General features: G+C 41.9%; 2 protein-coding genes across 3 annotated transcripts in view; both read right to left on the bottom strand.

Moving 5' to 3' along the window:
- LOC123502133 overlaps positions 1–3,338 on the bottom strand; it is a 5,025-nt gene extending 1,687 nt beyond the window's left edge. For both annotated transcript variants that reach the window (XR_006673805.1, XM_045251351.1), the window contains exons 1-2: positions 2,965–3,338; positions 1,732–1,906 (exon numbers count right to left, since the gene is read on the bottom strand). Coding sequence is in view for 1 of the 2 variants with exons in the window: in XM_045251351.1 (XP_045107286.1) it covers positions 1,732–1,906; positions 2,965–3,198 (409 nt within the window). In the remaining variant the exon portion in view is untranslated. The remainder of the gene's footprint in view (positions 1–1,731; positions 1,907–2,964) is intronic.
- A 1,051-nt stretch (positions 3,339–4,389) lies between these two features.
- Positions 4,390–11,834, bottom strand: LOC123502119 (DNA-directed RNA polymerase II subunit RPB1-like). Its single transcript, XM_045251337.1, has 2 exons — positions 11,715–11,834; positions 4,390–5,465 (listed from the first exon to the last, which is right to left on the bottom strand). The coding sequence occupies exon 2, from the start codon at positions 5,463–5,465 to the stop codon at positions 4,530–4,532; it is 936 nt and encodes a 311-aa protein (XP_045107272.1). The 5' UTR covers positions 11,715–11,834; the 3' UTR covers positions 4,390–4,529.
- Positions 11,835–12,881: the final 1,047 nt, after the last annotated feature.

Raw genomic sequence — 12,881 nt, 5'->3', positions numbered from 1 at the left:
AACGCCTTTGTTATTGGTGGTGGTGGTAGTGGTGGTGGTCGTGGGGGTGGTCGTGGGGGTGGTAGTGGTGGTGGTAGTGGTGGTAATGGTGGTGGTGGTGTTTTTTTTTTTCTATCTTGGTGCATAAAAAAAGAAAATGTGAAATATATGTCATAGTTGTTTTTTTAGTTAGAATTTTTTTATGTATGTTTTGTTTAGAATCTTTTTTTTTTATTCCTGTTTGTTTTTTTTTTTTCTTTTTGTCTTTCTCTTGTGTGTCAGTTTTCTTTTTTCATTTTTTTTCATTTTTTCTCAATTTTTTGTCTCGTAGTTTTTTTTTATATATGTTTGTTTTTTTCTTCTTTTCTCTTTCTTCTTTCTTAAATTTCACATCTTATTTCAATGCAGTAAAGAAAATGTGGAATAAGTGACGTATTTCTCTCTCTCTCTCTCTCTCTCTCTCTCTCTCTCTCTCTCTCTCTCTCTCTCTCTCTCTCTCTCTCACCTTAATCAAAAGTTGGCCACCATTTTTTTTTTTATAATTTTGTGGACTTTATCTTCCGTTTTCTTTTTCCATTCTAATGAAGGAAGAAAACGGTGAATGTGTCTCTTGTTGCCTTTTTTTATATATGTTTTTTTTTTTCAAGGGGTAAGTATTTATCGTTTTCCTTAATCAAAAGTTGAGTATTAGTTTTCTTTCTTGTCAAACTTTTAATGGCAACTTTTACTTACTTTTTCTAATCATAAGTTCATTAAGTTTTTTTTATGTCTACCTGTTTTTATTGATTGATATTCTTCTTACTTTTCCTATTTTTAGATGTCAATGATGTTTTTTTTCTTTTTTTCGTTTGTTTTGTTTAGTTAGGTTAGGTTAGGTTAGGTTAGGTTTGGGGTAAGGTAGGTTACGTCACGTCACCTTAAGTTACGTTACGAATTACTTTCACACAAACTCTCCTCTTTCTTCCTTCACCCTTCACCTTTCACCCTTTTCAACTCCCCGTCACCCTTAGTAATAACTCCATCATTAATTAACTTCACCTCACTTTCAATAACTCCACTGACTCTCTTTCACCCTATCCTCAGCAAATTGGCACCCTAAAACCAACATTCACTTGTTGATTATTCCTTACCTTGCTAACTCCCCACTCTTTCCTCCCCCTTCACACTCACTCAGGCTTTGTTATTCTCTTCACCCTACATATTCTACCTTAGTATCTTTTTCACCTTTACAAACTGCTCTTCTTTCTCACCCTATTGATTATTCCTCATCTTTCACTAATCTAATCCTACAAGCTCCTGTCACCCTCCGTGGCTTCTCTTATTAATCCCACACTTCACCCTTAATTCACCCTTCCTCCCCAACACTCCACTCACCCTCAAAAAGTCACTACGAGTTTTTATCATTCTTTTACCTCACCACAACCTCACAAATCTTTCCACTATACCTTCTCCATTACCCCAGCAACCACTCCTTTCATTACCATCTCCCATCACCCTCACCACATTACACCCTACAAGCTCTCCCCGCACTCCTAACAACTCCGCTTCACTTTTGTCAATCGTTGTACTTATTTATTTGCTACCAATCACTCGTTAACGCCATACATACCTTTTCCCTTACGAGCTCCCATCACCCTCAGCACATCTTACACACTATAAACTCTCCCTTACTCTGAGCAACTCCACCTTACTCTTTCGTCAGTCTTTGTTCTTGTTAACTCATCACCCAACACCTGGTAGCGCCATACATACCTCTGGCAACGACCTGGCTAATGTAGAAGTTCTCGTCAGGCAGCTCGAGGCTTACTAGCTCCCAGCCCGGACCCAGTGAGGTGCAGTACTCGTCCCCCTTACTCCATGTGAATACTCGTCCCGGTTGAGCCTTCCACGAGAAATGATACTGGCTCTTGCGATATGTCCCATGCACCTGTTGGAGGGACGGGTGTTAAAAGGTTCTGTTCCAGGGAAGGGAATGTTTGGGGTTTTAGCAGTACAAAAGGGGATATTTGGTTAGGGTTTTCACATATAGATGACAGGGAATGTCTCGTGTTTATTGTTGTAGAGAAAGGAATTGTTTGGGTTTCATAATATATTTACAAAGGTAAAGGTGTTTTGAAAGATGTTTGCTAATACTTAAAAAAAAGGACACGCTTGAAATTAAGAGGTGTTGCGTCAGTTTTCAGTAATTATAGAAAGTTTTACGAAGGTTTACATTGAAAGCGTTTACCAATAGAAAAGTGGAACGATTGAAGTTAAAGGCTGTTGTGTCACTATTGTGAGTCAAAGATTTTTAAGATGGTAAATGCCTTTTAGAAGATAAATGCTAATGCAGAAGAAAGAAACAATTAAAATAAAATATGCTGTGTTAGTATTTGTAAACACAGGAAAGCTTAAGAAAATAAAGATGTTTCAGGGAGTGTTCAGTAATACAGTGTTTGATCCTTCTCACTGCTCTGGGCGGCCTTTGTTGACATTCAGAGCACTGTGAAAATTGGCTTGCCTGGACACACAGGAAGGGGAATTGTGAGTTATTTTTATCAGGGAGAGACGAGAGGGGGACTGCACACTACACAAGAGACTGTAGTACGGAAATAAACAAACGTCTGGTTGTTATAGGAAGGGAAATATAGAAATAATAAAAGATTTTAGAAAATGGTGAATAATAGCAATTATGAAAAAGAAATTCTATATATGTAGTAAAAATTCTTATGTGACTACAGTTATTAAGTTTTAAAAAATGTACAGCAAGGTAAAAAGAAAATGGTAACAAATAAAACTGAAAAAGACTTTGGTAGAAAATCTAGTTAGAAAGCAAATGAAGCATCAACGTGTCTCTTTTCCTAACGAGACAATCTGATGATAGAGAAGTGAGAGGAAAAGGAAAGAAAACAACAGGAAAACATGGACTGAAGAGTATTTAAACAGAAATACCAAGAGACACATAACTGTCACTCATATGAACACCTGAGACACATCTATACTCACCGGGACGGAACGTGGAGCAGTGTGTGGTAAGGACAGGTGTTTGGACAGGTGTGTGGACAGGTGGGCGGGCAGATGTGTGGACAGGTGGGCGGGCAGGTGTGTGAACAGTTGTTTGGACAGGTGTGTGGATAGTTGTTTGGACAGGTGTGCGGACAGGTGGGCGGGCAGATGTGTGGACAGGTGGGCGGGCAGGTGTGTGGACCCTGACACCTGGCGCACCTTTATGGAACACATGAACACCGTGAGCCGGGCGATGGGGTTGCTTGGGTCCAGGGCGTATTTGGGCCACAATGCGGTTCTGGTTGCGAGGTGGTGCTTTTGAAACGACCTCCCTTGGTATATGGAATGATGGATTGGACTGGACTATCCTAAAGAGTGGAGTGCGTTGGGTGGTGGAGCTGTGTCCCCCTGTGATTGTCCTGTGGGATCGTAGACTGGTCGTGGGTGCAAAAGTCGTAGGCCGTGCCGTGGTGGTGATGACTGGTCTGAAGCCCCCTCCATGGTGCGGCCTGCTAGTCACGGCGGTGGTTCGTGGTGTTGTTTTGATGATTGGTCTAAACCCACCAAATGTTATGGTTGGAGGGGTAGGAGGGGACCCATCATGCCTCAGATGGTTGACACTGGGAGACCGAAAGCCAACACTCGTGGGTCGTGGCGTGTTCGTGACGATGGGCCTGAAACCATTATTAGTAGACTGGGACGGGGAGATAACTACCCTGGGTCGTCTGGCCTGAGTCTGAGCCGTCTTGCGTTTCTGTGGCTGGGACCTGCTTGGAGATACGTTCAAGAAAATGCTTCTGCTGATGGGACTTCTGCTGCTGCCCCTGGACCGTGACCGTCTGGAGAGCTTGGGGTTGCTATTAGATTTGGACCTCAGTATACGGAAGAGCTTGCCTGAGATGGAAGAGGCGCTACTGGGGCGTCTGCTTTGGCCCTTACTCTTTGGGAAACTGAAGCGTGTAGAGGAGGTGGACGTGGAGCCTCTAGGACGTGGATTGGTGTTGGCCGGGTTGCGTTTTGAGAGAGCTGAATTGTAGCGAGACCTGGTGGTGTAGCGAGGTTTCGGAGTGGTGTAGCTGTTAGTAGTGGTGTATACCGGTGCTTTGGTGGTATATACCGGTGCTTCGGTGGTGTAACTTGGCGCAGAGGTGGTGTAGGTAGGAGCCGGAGTAGTGTATTTGGGCTCCGGCGAGTATTTGGGAGCAGGAGTGGTTTGAGTAGAATAAACCTTATGTCCAGTGAAGGGAAAGACACGACCAGTCACCGCCTTACTGTGGGCAATCAACTTAGCCTGAGTGATGGTTATGGATGGGCCTTTAGATTTTTCCTTGTAGTCATTGGTAGGTTCCTTATATTCCTTGGCAGGGGGATTGTAGGTAGGAGCAGGGGTGGTATATGTAGGAGCAGGGGTGGTATACGTGGGAGCACGGGTGGTGTATGACTGGGCAGCAGTGTTGTATGATGGAGCAGGGGTGTTGTATGACTGGTCAGGGGTGTCATATGAAGGGGCAGGAGTGCTCTGGTAGGTGACAATAGCGATGTAGTGGTCAAGGTCATTGTATTCTTCATTTTCGGGGCAGCATACTCATTTTCCGGGGCAGCATACTCATTTTCAGGGGGACCGTACTCTTCTTCAGGCGGGGCGTACTCATTTTCCGGAGTCCCATATTCAATGATAGGAGGACCATACTCATTATCAGGGGAACTGTACTCAATTTCAGGGAAGCTATACTCAGTTTCAGGGGAGCCATACTCTTCTTCAGGGGGGCCATACTTATTAGGTGGGGGAAGGTATCCATTAGAAGGAAACCATACTCTTCCTCAGGGGGCTCATATACATTCTCAGGGGTGCCATGTTCAAGAGCAGGTGGGCCATACTCCTCAGCTGGTGGACTGTAATCATATTCGTTAGCAGGGGGCCCGTACTCTTCAGCAGGGGGACCATACTCTTCAGCAGGGGGACTGTAATCATATGGAGACGGCTCATATTCGTTAGCAGGGACGCCATATTCACTAGCAGGGGCCTCATATTCACTAGCAGGGGGGCCATACTCTTCAGCAGGGGGCCCATACTCATTAGCAGGGGCCTCATATTCATTACCAGGGGGGCCATACTCTTCAGCAGGGGGCCCATACTCTTCAGCAGGTGGCTCATACTTATTAGCAGGGGCCCCGTACTCACTGGCAGGGGGCTCATAACCACTATTGGGCGCCTCATGCTCATAGCCACTGCTGGTACTGTCACCGTAGCCAAAAGTAGCCCGGGCGGTGTCACGTATCCTTAGGCCAAGTCGTATGATGGAGGAGAAGAAGTCGTTGGCAGTGCTGGCGGTGCTGCTCGGGCCATGTTGCGTGGCTGTGTAGTCACTTCTTGGTGTTCTGTGGTTGTTGGAGTCACTGGAGGAGGGTGACTTGTAGGGGACGGGTATGGGCACTGGGAATAAAGGCTCTGAACTCACCAAAGCCACAGCCAGGACACCCAAGAGTACCCTGACCAGCATCTGTAAGGGGAGATGTCAGTGTTAATCTTTTCATAGCTTGGTTTACCCTCTAGTTTGATATAATCGGCTAGGACAATTTTAAAGCATGGAATGAATGCTGTTCTTCTTAAGCTTGATAGAATGTTCTAGTAAAAGACTGGGTTTAAATTTAACAGGCATCATTGATAATTAATAGAAGCTGTGATGGAGAAATTTCAACTGTTTAGAGAGTTATTGATTTGGTTTTGTTGAGTGACTTAATGTCGGATTGTTCAAATTGATTAGCAGATGCTATTACCATCAAAAACCAAAAGGAAAAGAAAGGTTAAGGAAAAGCATAGGTGGAGTGATGTGAGAAAAGAGAAAGCACCGTAGATGAGACATTAATTAGCACAACTTCTGCTTTACTGATTCTGTCAAGCTGTTCTCTACTTGTGACTGTATCAACTACACATCCTTCTTTCCATTGCAGGTGTCTGGGAAAGCATCTGTGGTGATCAACAGTTTAGGTGAGTAGAGCAGCTAGTGAAGTTCCCTACCCGTATTCCTGACCGCCTTGGAGAAACGCCCAACATTCTTGATCTTTTCCTAACCTCCAACCCTTCTGCTTACTCTGTTAAACTTTCCTCTCCGTTGGGCTCCTCCGACCACAATCTAATTTCCGTTACCAGTTCTATCACTCCAGTGCAGCCTCAGGACCCGCCTAAGCGGAGGTGCTTCTGGCATTTTAACTCTGCTAAGTGGGAGGAACTAAGGCAGTACTATTCTGATTTCCCTTGGGATGATTATTGTTTTCATGTCAGAGATCCTTCTCTTTGTGCCGAGCGCATAACAGAGGTGATTATCTCTGGCATGGAGCTATACATTCCTCATACTTTCTCTAACCCTAAAGCTAAAAAGCCTTGGTTTAACTCTGCTTGTTCTCGTGCTGTCAATGATAGAGAGGCGGCTCACAAACGGTTCCGTAGCCATCCAACTGCTGAAACTCATGCCCTATATATTTCTGCCCGTAATCATGCCAAATCTATTCTCCAACTTACTAAAAACTCTTTCATCAATAGAAAATGTCAAAGTCTTTCCAATTCTAACTCCTCTCGAGATTTCTGGCATCTAGCCAATAATATCTCTAACAACTTTACTTCTTCGTCTTTCCCTCCTTTACTTCATCCAGATGGCTCTACAGCTGTCTCTTCTTTTTCTAAAGCTGAACTCTTCGCTCAAACCTTTGCTACCAACTCAACTTTGGATGATTCTGGGCATATTCCTCCTACTCCTCCACCCTCTGACTACTTCATCCCTAAAATTAAAATTCTTTATAAAGACGTTTTCCTGGCCCTCTCTGGCCTTGATTCTCGGAAGGCTTACGGTCCGGATGGAGTCCCTCCTGTTGTTCTCAAAACTGTGCTTCCGAACTCGCTCACTGCCTGGTCAAACTCTTTCATCTGTGTCTCTACTTCTATTTATCCTTCTTGCTGGAAGTTTGCTCACATTCAACCTGTCCCTAAAAAGGTGACCACTCCAATCCTTCTAACTACCGCCCTATAGCTTTGATTTCCTGCCTTTCTAAAGCCTTTGAGTCTATCCTTAATAGGAAGATAATGAGGCATCTATCAGCTCACAACCTTCTCTCTGATTGCCAGTATGGTTTCCGTAAAGGCAGATCTACTGGTGATCTTCTTACTTTCCTAACTGAATCTTGGTCATCCTCTTTAGGGACTTCGGTGAAACCTTTGCTGTCGGCCTTGACATATCGAAAGCCTTCGATAGAGTCTGGCACAAATCTTTAATTTCTAAACTACCCTCCTACGGATTCTATCCTTCTCTCTGTACCTTCATCTCCAGTTTCCTTTCCGATCGTTCTATTGCTGCTGTAGTAGACGGTCACTGTTCTTCCCTAAAACTATCAACAGTGGTGTTCCACAGGGTTCTGTCCTATCACCCACTCTCTTTCTATTATTCATCAATGATCTCCTAAATCTGACTCAATGCCCTATCCACTCCTATGCTGATGATACCACCCTGCATTATTCAACAGCGTTCAACAGACGCCCAACCCAACAACAATTAAATGACTCAAGGCGAGATGCTATAGGACGCCTAACTTCTGATCTTTCACTTGTTTCTGATTGGGGCAGAGAAAACCTGGTTTTGTTCAATGCCTCAAAACTCAATTTCTACAACTATCTACTCGACATAACCTTCCAGACAACTATCCTCTCTTCTTCAATAACACTCAACTTCCCTCTCCTCTACATTAAACACACTCGGTCTATCCTTCACTAAAAATCTAAACTGGAAATTTCACATCTCTACTCTTGCTAAATCAGCTTCCAAGAAGTTAGGTGTCCTATGGCGTCTTCGTCCATTTTTCTCCCTCCCAGCTGCTTGCTCTGTACAAGGGCCTTATCCGCCCGTGTATGGAGTATGGCTCTCATGTCTGGGGATCCACACACAGCTTTACTAAACAAGGTGGAATCTAAAGCTTTTCGTCTTATCAACTCTTCTCCTCTAACTGACTGTCTTGATTCTTTAAGTCACCGCCGCAATGTTGCATCTTTATCTGTCTTCTACCGCTGTTTTCATGCTGTCTGCTCTTCTGAACTTGCTAACTGCATGCCTTCCCCTCCTGCGGCCTCGCTGCACAAGACTCTCTACTTCTTCTCATCCCTATTCTGTCCATCTTCCTAATGCAAGAGTTAACCAGTATCTTCACTCCTTCATTCCCTACACTGGTAAACTCTGGAACTCTCTACCTGTGTCTGTATTTCCACCTGCCTATGACTTAAACTCTTTCAAAAGAGGAGTGTCAAGACACCTCTTACGTTAACTGGACCCTCCTTTTAGATTTTTTTGTTTTTTCTCTACTTTCCTCTTAACAGGGCCTGGCAACCAGCGGGATTTTTTTTTTTCACTTTGTTTTCCCTTGGCCAGTGCCCTTGTAATGTAAAAAAAAAAAAAAAAAAAAAACTTGTATTTATCAAGAAAGCACAGATGTTCTATATTTTCTTATGAATCTTAATGTAGCCTCTCTGCATTTTGGTATCAGAAGAGTTATTTATGAGTGGAGCAAAATTATATTCACACTTATGATGAAACAACTCCTTCATTCTTTTTTGTTTTTTATGTAGGTTTCACCACTTCTGGTGGGTAGAGTTGGTGGGTAACTTGCCAAGAGTGTAGAGTTATCTTACATATGGTCCCCTGAAAACTACTCAACCATTGCGTTCAAAGTTAAACATTCGTCATGTATGTTTCGGTGTACGTAACGGAGACTTTTGAATCTGAATTTCTACTACGCATGTGCAGACGTCTCACAGCAATTCGTGATATAATACACAAATGAAGTTGAAATTTGAAATTATGGGCCAAAAATGTTCGCATGAATTTCATGATGGAATGAAATTCAGATTCCTACTACACACGGCGGAAGACAAGATAAAAGCGATGAAAAAGTGCAACCAGTTTTCTGTGAATTTAATCCAGTATATTTTGTCTCGGCGAGAGTGGAGACGTGCCGTTTGACGCAGAATTAAATTATCTTTGGAATGTTGAATAGAAAAGAGTTCCATCTCTCGCAGAATTTTGCATTATAGCGAAATGAAGCTGTGCAATGTTCGATGTTTGCAATCACACTTTTAACAAATAGGACTTTGTTTTGCATTCCATCTCGCTTTTGTTAATTTTGTCTTAAAAGACCATCATGACATAACACAAAAAGCTTCACTATAAGGCCACAGTGAACTTTCTATGCTCAAATACAAGTTTGCTAAGAATACAACAAATAAAGAGGTTTGATACATTCAGGAGTTTCCACCATTGAATATCACCTCAGAGACACTTCACGTCCAAAACCGAAAGAAAAACCCACATTCCAGAAAGAAAAGGAAGAGGCTGAATGGAAACAGGAGAAGGGGGGAAAGAGAGACTAAGAAGGAAAAGCAGAAAAATAGAAGACATAGAAAAAGAAAAGAAGAAAGGTAAGAAGGATGAAAGGTAATATTTTGTAGACGAAATATAAGACAATGAGAAGAAGTGCAGGAGAAGAATAAAGAAACAAGAGAATAATAACAACAATAAAAATAAGGACAAGAACAAGACTAATGAAAAACCAGAGATAGAAGAAGACTTGGAGGAAAAAATATGAACAAGAACAAGAACATGAAATATGAAAGAAAACTAGAAAAATAACAGGAAATATTGTTGAAAGAGAAAGAAGAACAAGAAGATAGAAGAATGATGGAAATTGGAAGAAAACTGGAAAGAATAGAAAAGAAAGACAAGCAAGGAAAAAGACAGAGTAAACAAATGAATAAAAAAGAAAGAAAGAAAGAAAAATAAATCAAGCAAACCAAGAAAGAAGAGAAGCAGAAGAATGAAAAAAAAATGAAAAACAAAAAAGAGTAAAAGGCGAAACAATAATATCAAAACCAAATATGAAAAAGAAAAAGACGAGGAGGAGGAGAAGGAGGAGGAGGAGGAGGAGAGGAAAGAGAAGAAGAAGAGGAGGAGGAGAAGCAAAAAAAATGAGGTCAGGTTGTCAGTGAGTTCAATTCGGCCGTAAAACACTTCTTGCCTTTCACGTCTTGCCGGATCGCCCAGCACAGTCTTGCCCCGAGTCCCCAAAGAGCGGAGGAGATGCGCAAACGACTCACCGGAGAACGAAACCGTATTGCTCCATTTGTGAAGCTCCGAACTGCTCAAAACGAAGCACTCGAACCACTGAAGCCTTGAATTGATTCGCGAAACATTCCATTTGTTCTCCCACGACACGACACGCGCGGGTGACTCGAGGCGCTGTTAGTGTCTCGTTTTTGTGGTTCATTTTGTCTATTAACGAGACGATGTGTATTTTTTATGGTTCATTTACGCTTCACGGTTCCACGGGTTTCGAATCAGTGAATCCATGAGCATCTAAACGAACCACTGCTAAATTATGAACCACTCACTCACCTTGGGATTTTAGGGACCGGAAAACCGAATCAGTGAACCAGTGAACCAGTGAAGCAATGAACACACCAGAGCGAACCGTTTGTGTAGTTAGTCTTGTTTCTGTCGCTTCGGTTCACTAAGGTTCGAATAGCAGTGATAGTAATTGAGGGGGGAATAGTGAGTGTGGTTTGTCGGGTTCATATTGAAGACACACACACACAAACACACACACGCACGCACACACACACACACACACACACACACACACACACAGTCCGTTTTATTTTTTTACTTTATAAACACATGGCACTATTGGAAACTCTCTCTCTCTCTCTCTCTCTCTCTCTCTCTCTCTCTCTCTCTCTCTCTCTCTCTCTCTCTCTCTCTAGGAAACATAGAAGGAATACAGAGAGAGAGAGAGAGAGAGAGAGAGAGAGAGAGAGAGAGAGAGAAAGTGAGAAAGTATTAGGTCTAAATATGAGGTGATGTAAAAACTAGTTTCTACTTTTCTTCTTTCGCTTGAGTGAGAGAAAAAAGAAAGTGTTGTTTTGAAGTCTTATCCCATGCGCTCTCTCTCTCTCTCTCTCTCTCTCTCTCTCTCTCTCTGACCGTATCACCTCACTCATCTCACTCACTGTCTTGTCTTTTGCTTTTATTACTCCTCCTCCTCCTGCAGAATTATCGGAATCGGAAGACTTATTAAGCAGACCGTTTCTCTCTCTCTCTCTCTCTCTCTCTCTCTCTCTCTCTCTCACTTGTTCGTAATGTAATAACTAATAATGCCTCTAGCTTCCTCCTCCTCCTCCTCCTCCTCCTCCTCCTTATCCTCCTCCTCCTCTTCTTCTTCCTCTTCCGTTTTTTTTCCCTTTCTTCCTTCCTTTTTCTATTAAGCTGGTTAGAGATGGTGTGTGTGTGTGTGTGTGTGTGTTTCACTGTTTGATCTGCTGCAGTCTCTGACGAGACAGCCAGACGTTACCCTACGGAACGAGCTCAGAGCTCATTGTTTCCGATCATCGGATAGGTCTGAGACCAGGCACACACCACACACCGGGACAACAAGGTCACAACTCCTCGATTTACATCCCGTACATACTCACTGCTAGGTGAACACCACCTACACGTCAAAGGAGACACACCCAAATATCTCCACCCGGCCGGGGAATCGAACCCCGGTCCTCTGGCTTGTGAAGCCAGCGCTCTAACCACTGAGTTACCGGGTGTGTGTGTGTGTGTGTGTGGTTTGTTATAGATATGAGATGTTAACAAGTAGGTATGCATGGAAGGAAGAAACACACACACACACACACACACACACACACACACACACACACACACACGTACCTTGGATGCTTGTTGGGAGTGAAGTGAGAGTATCAGTGAATGGCTTTGGCTTATATAACGTTCACTGCAGGAGAAGGTAGCGCTGGTGGTGGTGGTGGTGGTGGTGGTGGTGATGGTGGTGGTCGGTTGGTTGGTTGGATGCTTTTATGCCTAAATGTCAACCAAGGAAAAAGAACGCAGAGAGGTAAGAAAGAAAGAGGGAGAGAGAGAGGGGGGAAGGGAGAGATGGGTATGTGTGTGTGTGTGTGTGTGTGTGTGTGTGTGTGTGTGTGTGTGTGTATGGTGTATGTGTCTAGTGGTATGGAGAGATGATGTTTTTAATGTGTTATGTAAACTACACTTCCTGTTTATTGTTTACCTGATGTGTGTGCGGCCAGCAGGGATCTGAAATGTTAGTGTTGCTATTATTATTATTATTATTATTATTATTATTATTATTATTATTGTTATTATTATTATTGTTATTATTGTTATTTTTATTATTATTATTATTATTATTATTATTATTATTATTATTATTATTATTATTGTTATTATTGTTATTGTTATTACTATTATTATTATTATTATCGTTATTGCTATTGTATGTAGTAGTAGTAGTAGTAGTAATAGTAGTAGTAGTAGTAGTAGTAGTAGTAGTAGTAGTAGTAGTAGTAGTAGTAGTAGAAATAGTAGTAGTAGTAGTAGTAGTAGTAGTAGTAGTAGTAGTAGTAGTAGTAGTAGTGTGTTTTTATTACTATTTTTTTATTATTATTATTTTTATTATTGTTATTATTATTATTATCATTATTATTACCATCATTATTATTATTATTATTATTATTATTATTATTATTATTATTATCATTATTATTTGTAGTAGTAGCAGTAGTAGTAGTAGTAGTAGTAGTAGTAGTAGTAGTAGTAGTAGTAGTACTATTATTTTTATTATTGTTGTTGTTACTGCTGTTACTCTTGTTATCGTTGTTGATCTGTTGTTATTGTTGTTGTGGTTACTCTTATCCTTGTTGTTGTTGTTGTTGTTGTTGTTGTTGTTGTTATTTTCATCTGTCTCCTTTAGTTGTAAGAATAATGAAAGCAACTAGAAAATAAAATAAAATAAGGAAAGAAAGAAAACCAAACGAAATCCTCGCCAAACAGAAAACGTAACATACAACAAGTCATCAA

Source organism: Portunus trituberculatus, chromosome 10 (assembly GCF_017591435.1).
Source record: "Portunus trituberculatus isolate SZX2019 chromosome 10, ASM1759143v1, whole genome shotgun sequence".
NCBI classification, from domain to species: domain Eukaryota; kingdom Metazoa; phylum Arthropoda; class Malacostraca; order Decapoda; family Portunidae; genus Portunus; species Portunus trituberculatus.
This window is presented reverse-complemented; position numbering and strand designations above follow the sequence as displayed.

Coding starts and splice junctions, on each gene's coding strand:
- LOC123502119 (XM_045251337.1), bottom strand. CDS start 5,465: ATGCTGGTCAGGGTACTCTTGGGTGTCCTGGCTGTGGCTTTGGTGAGT.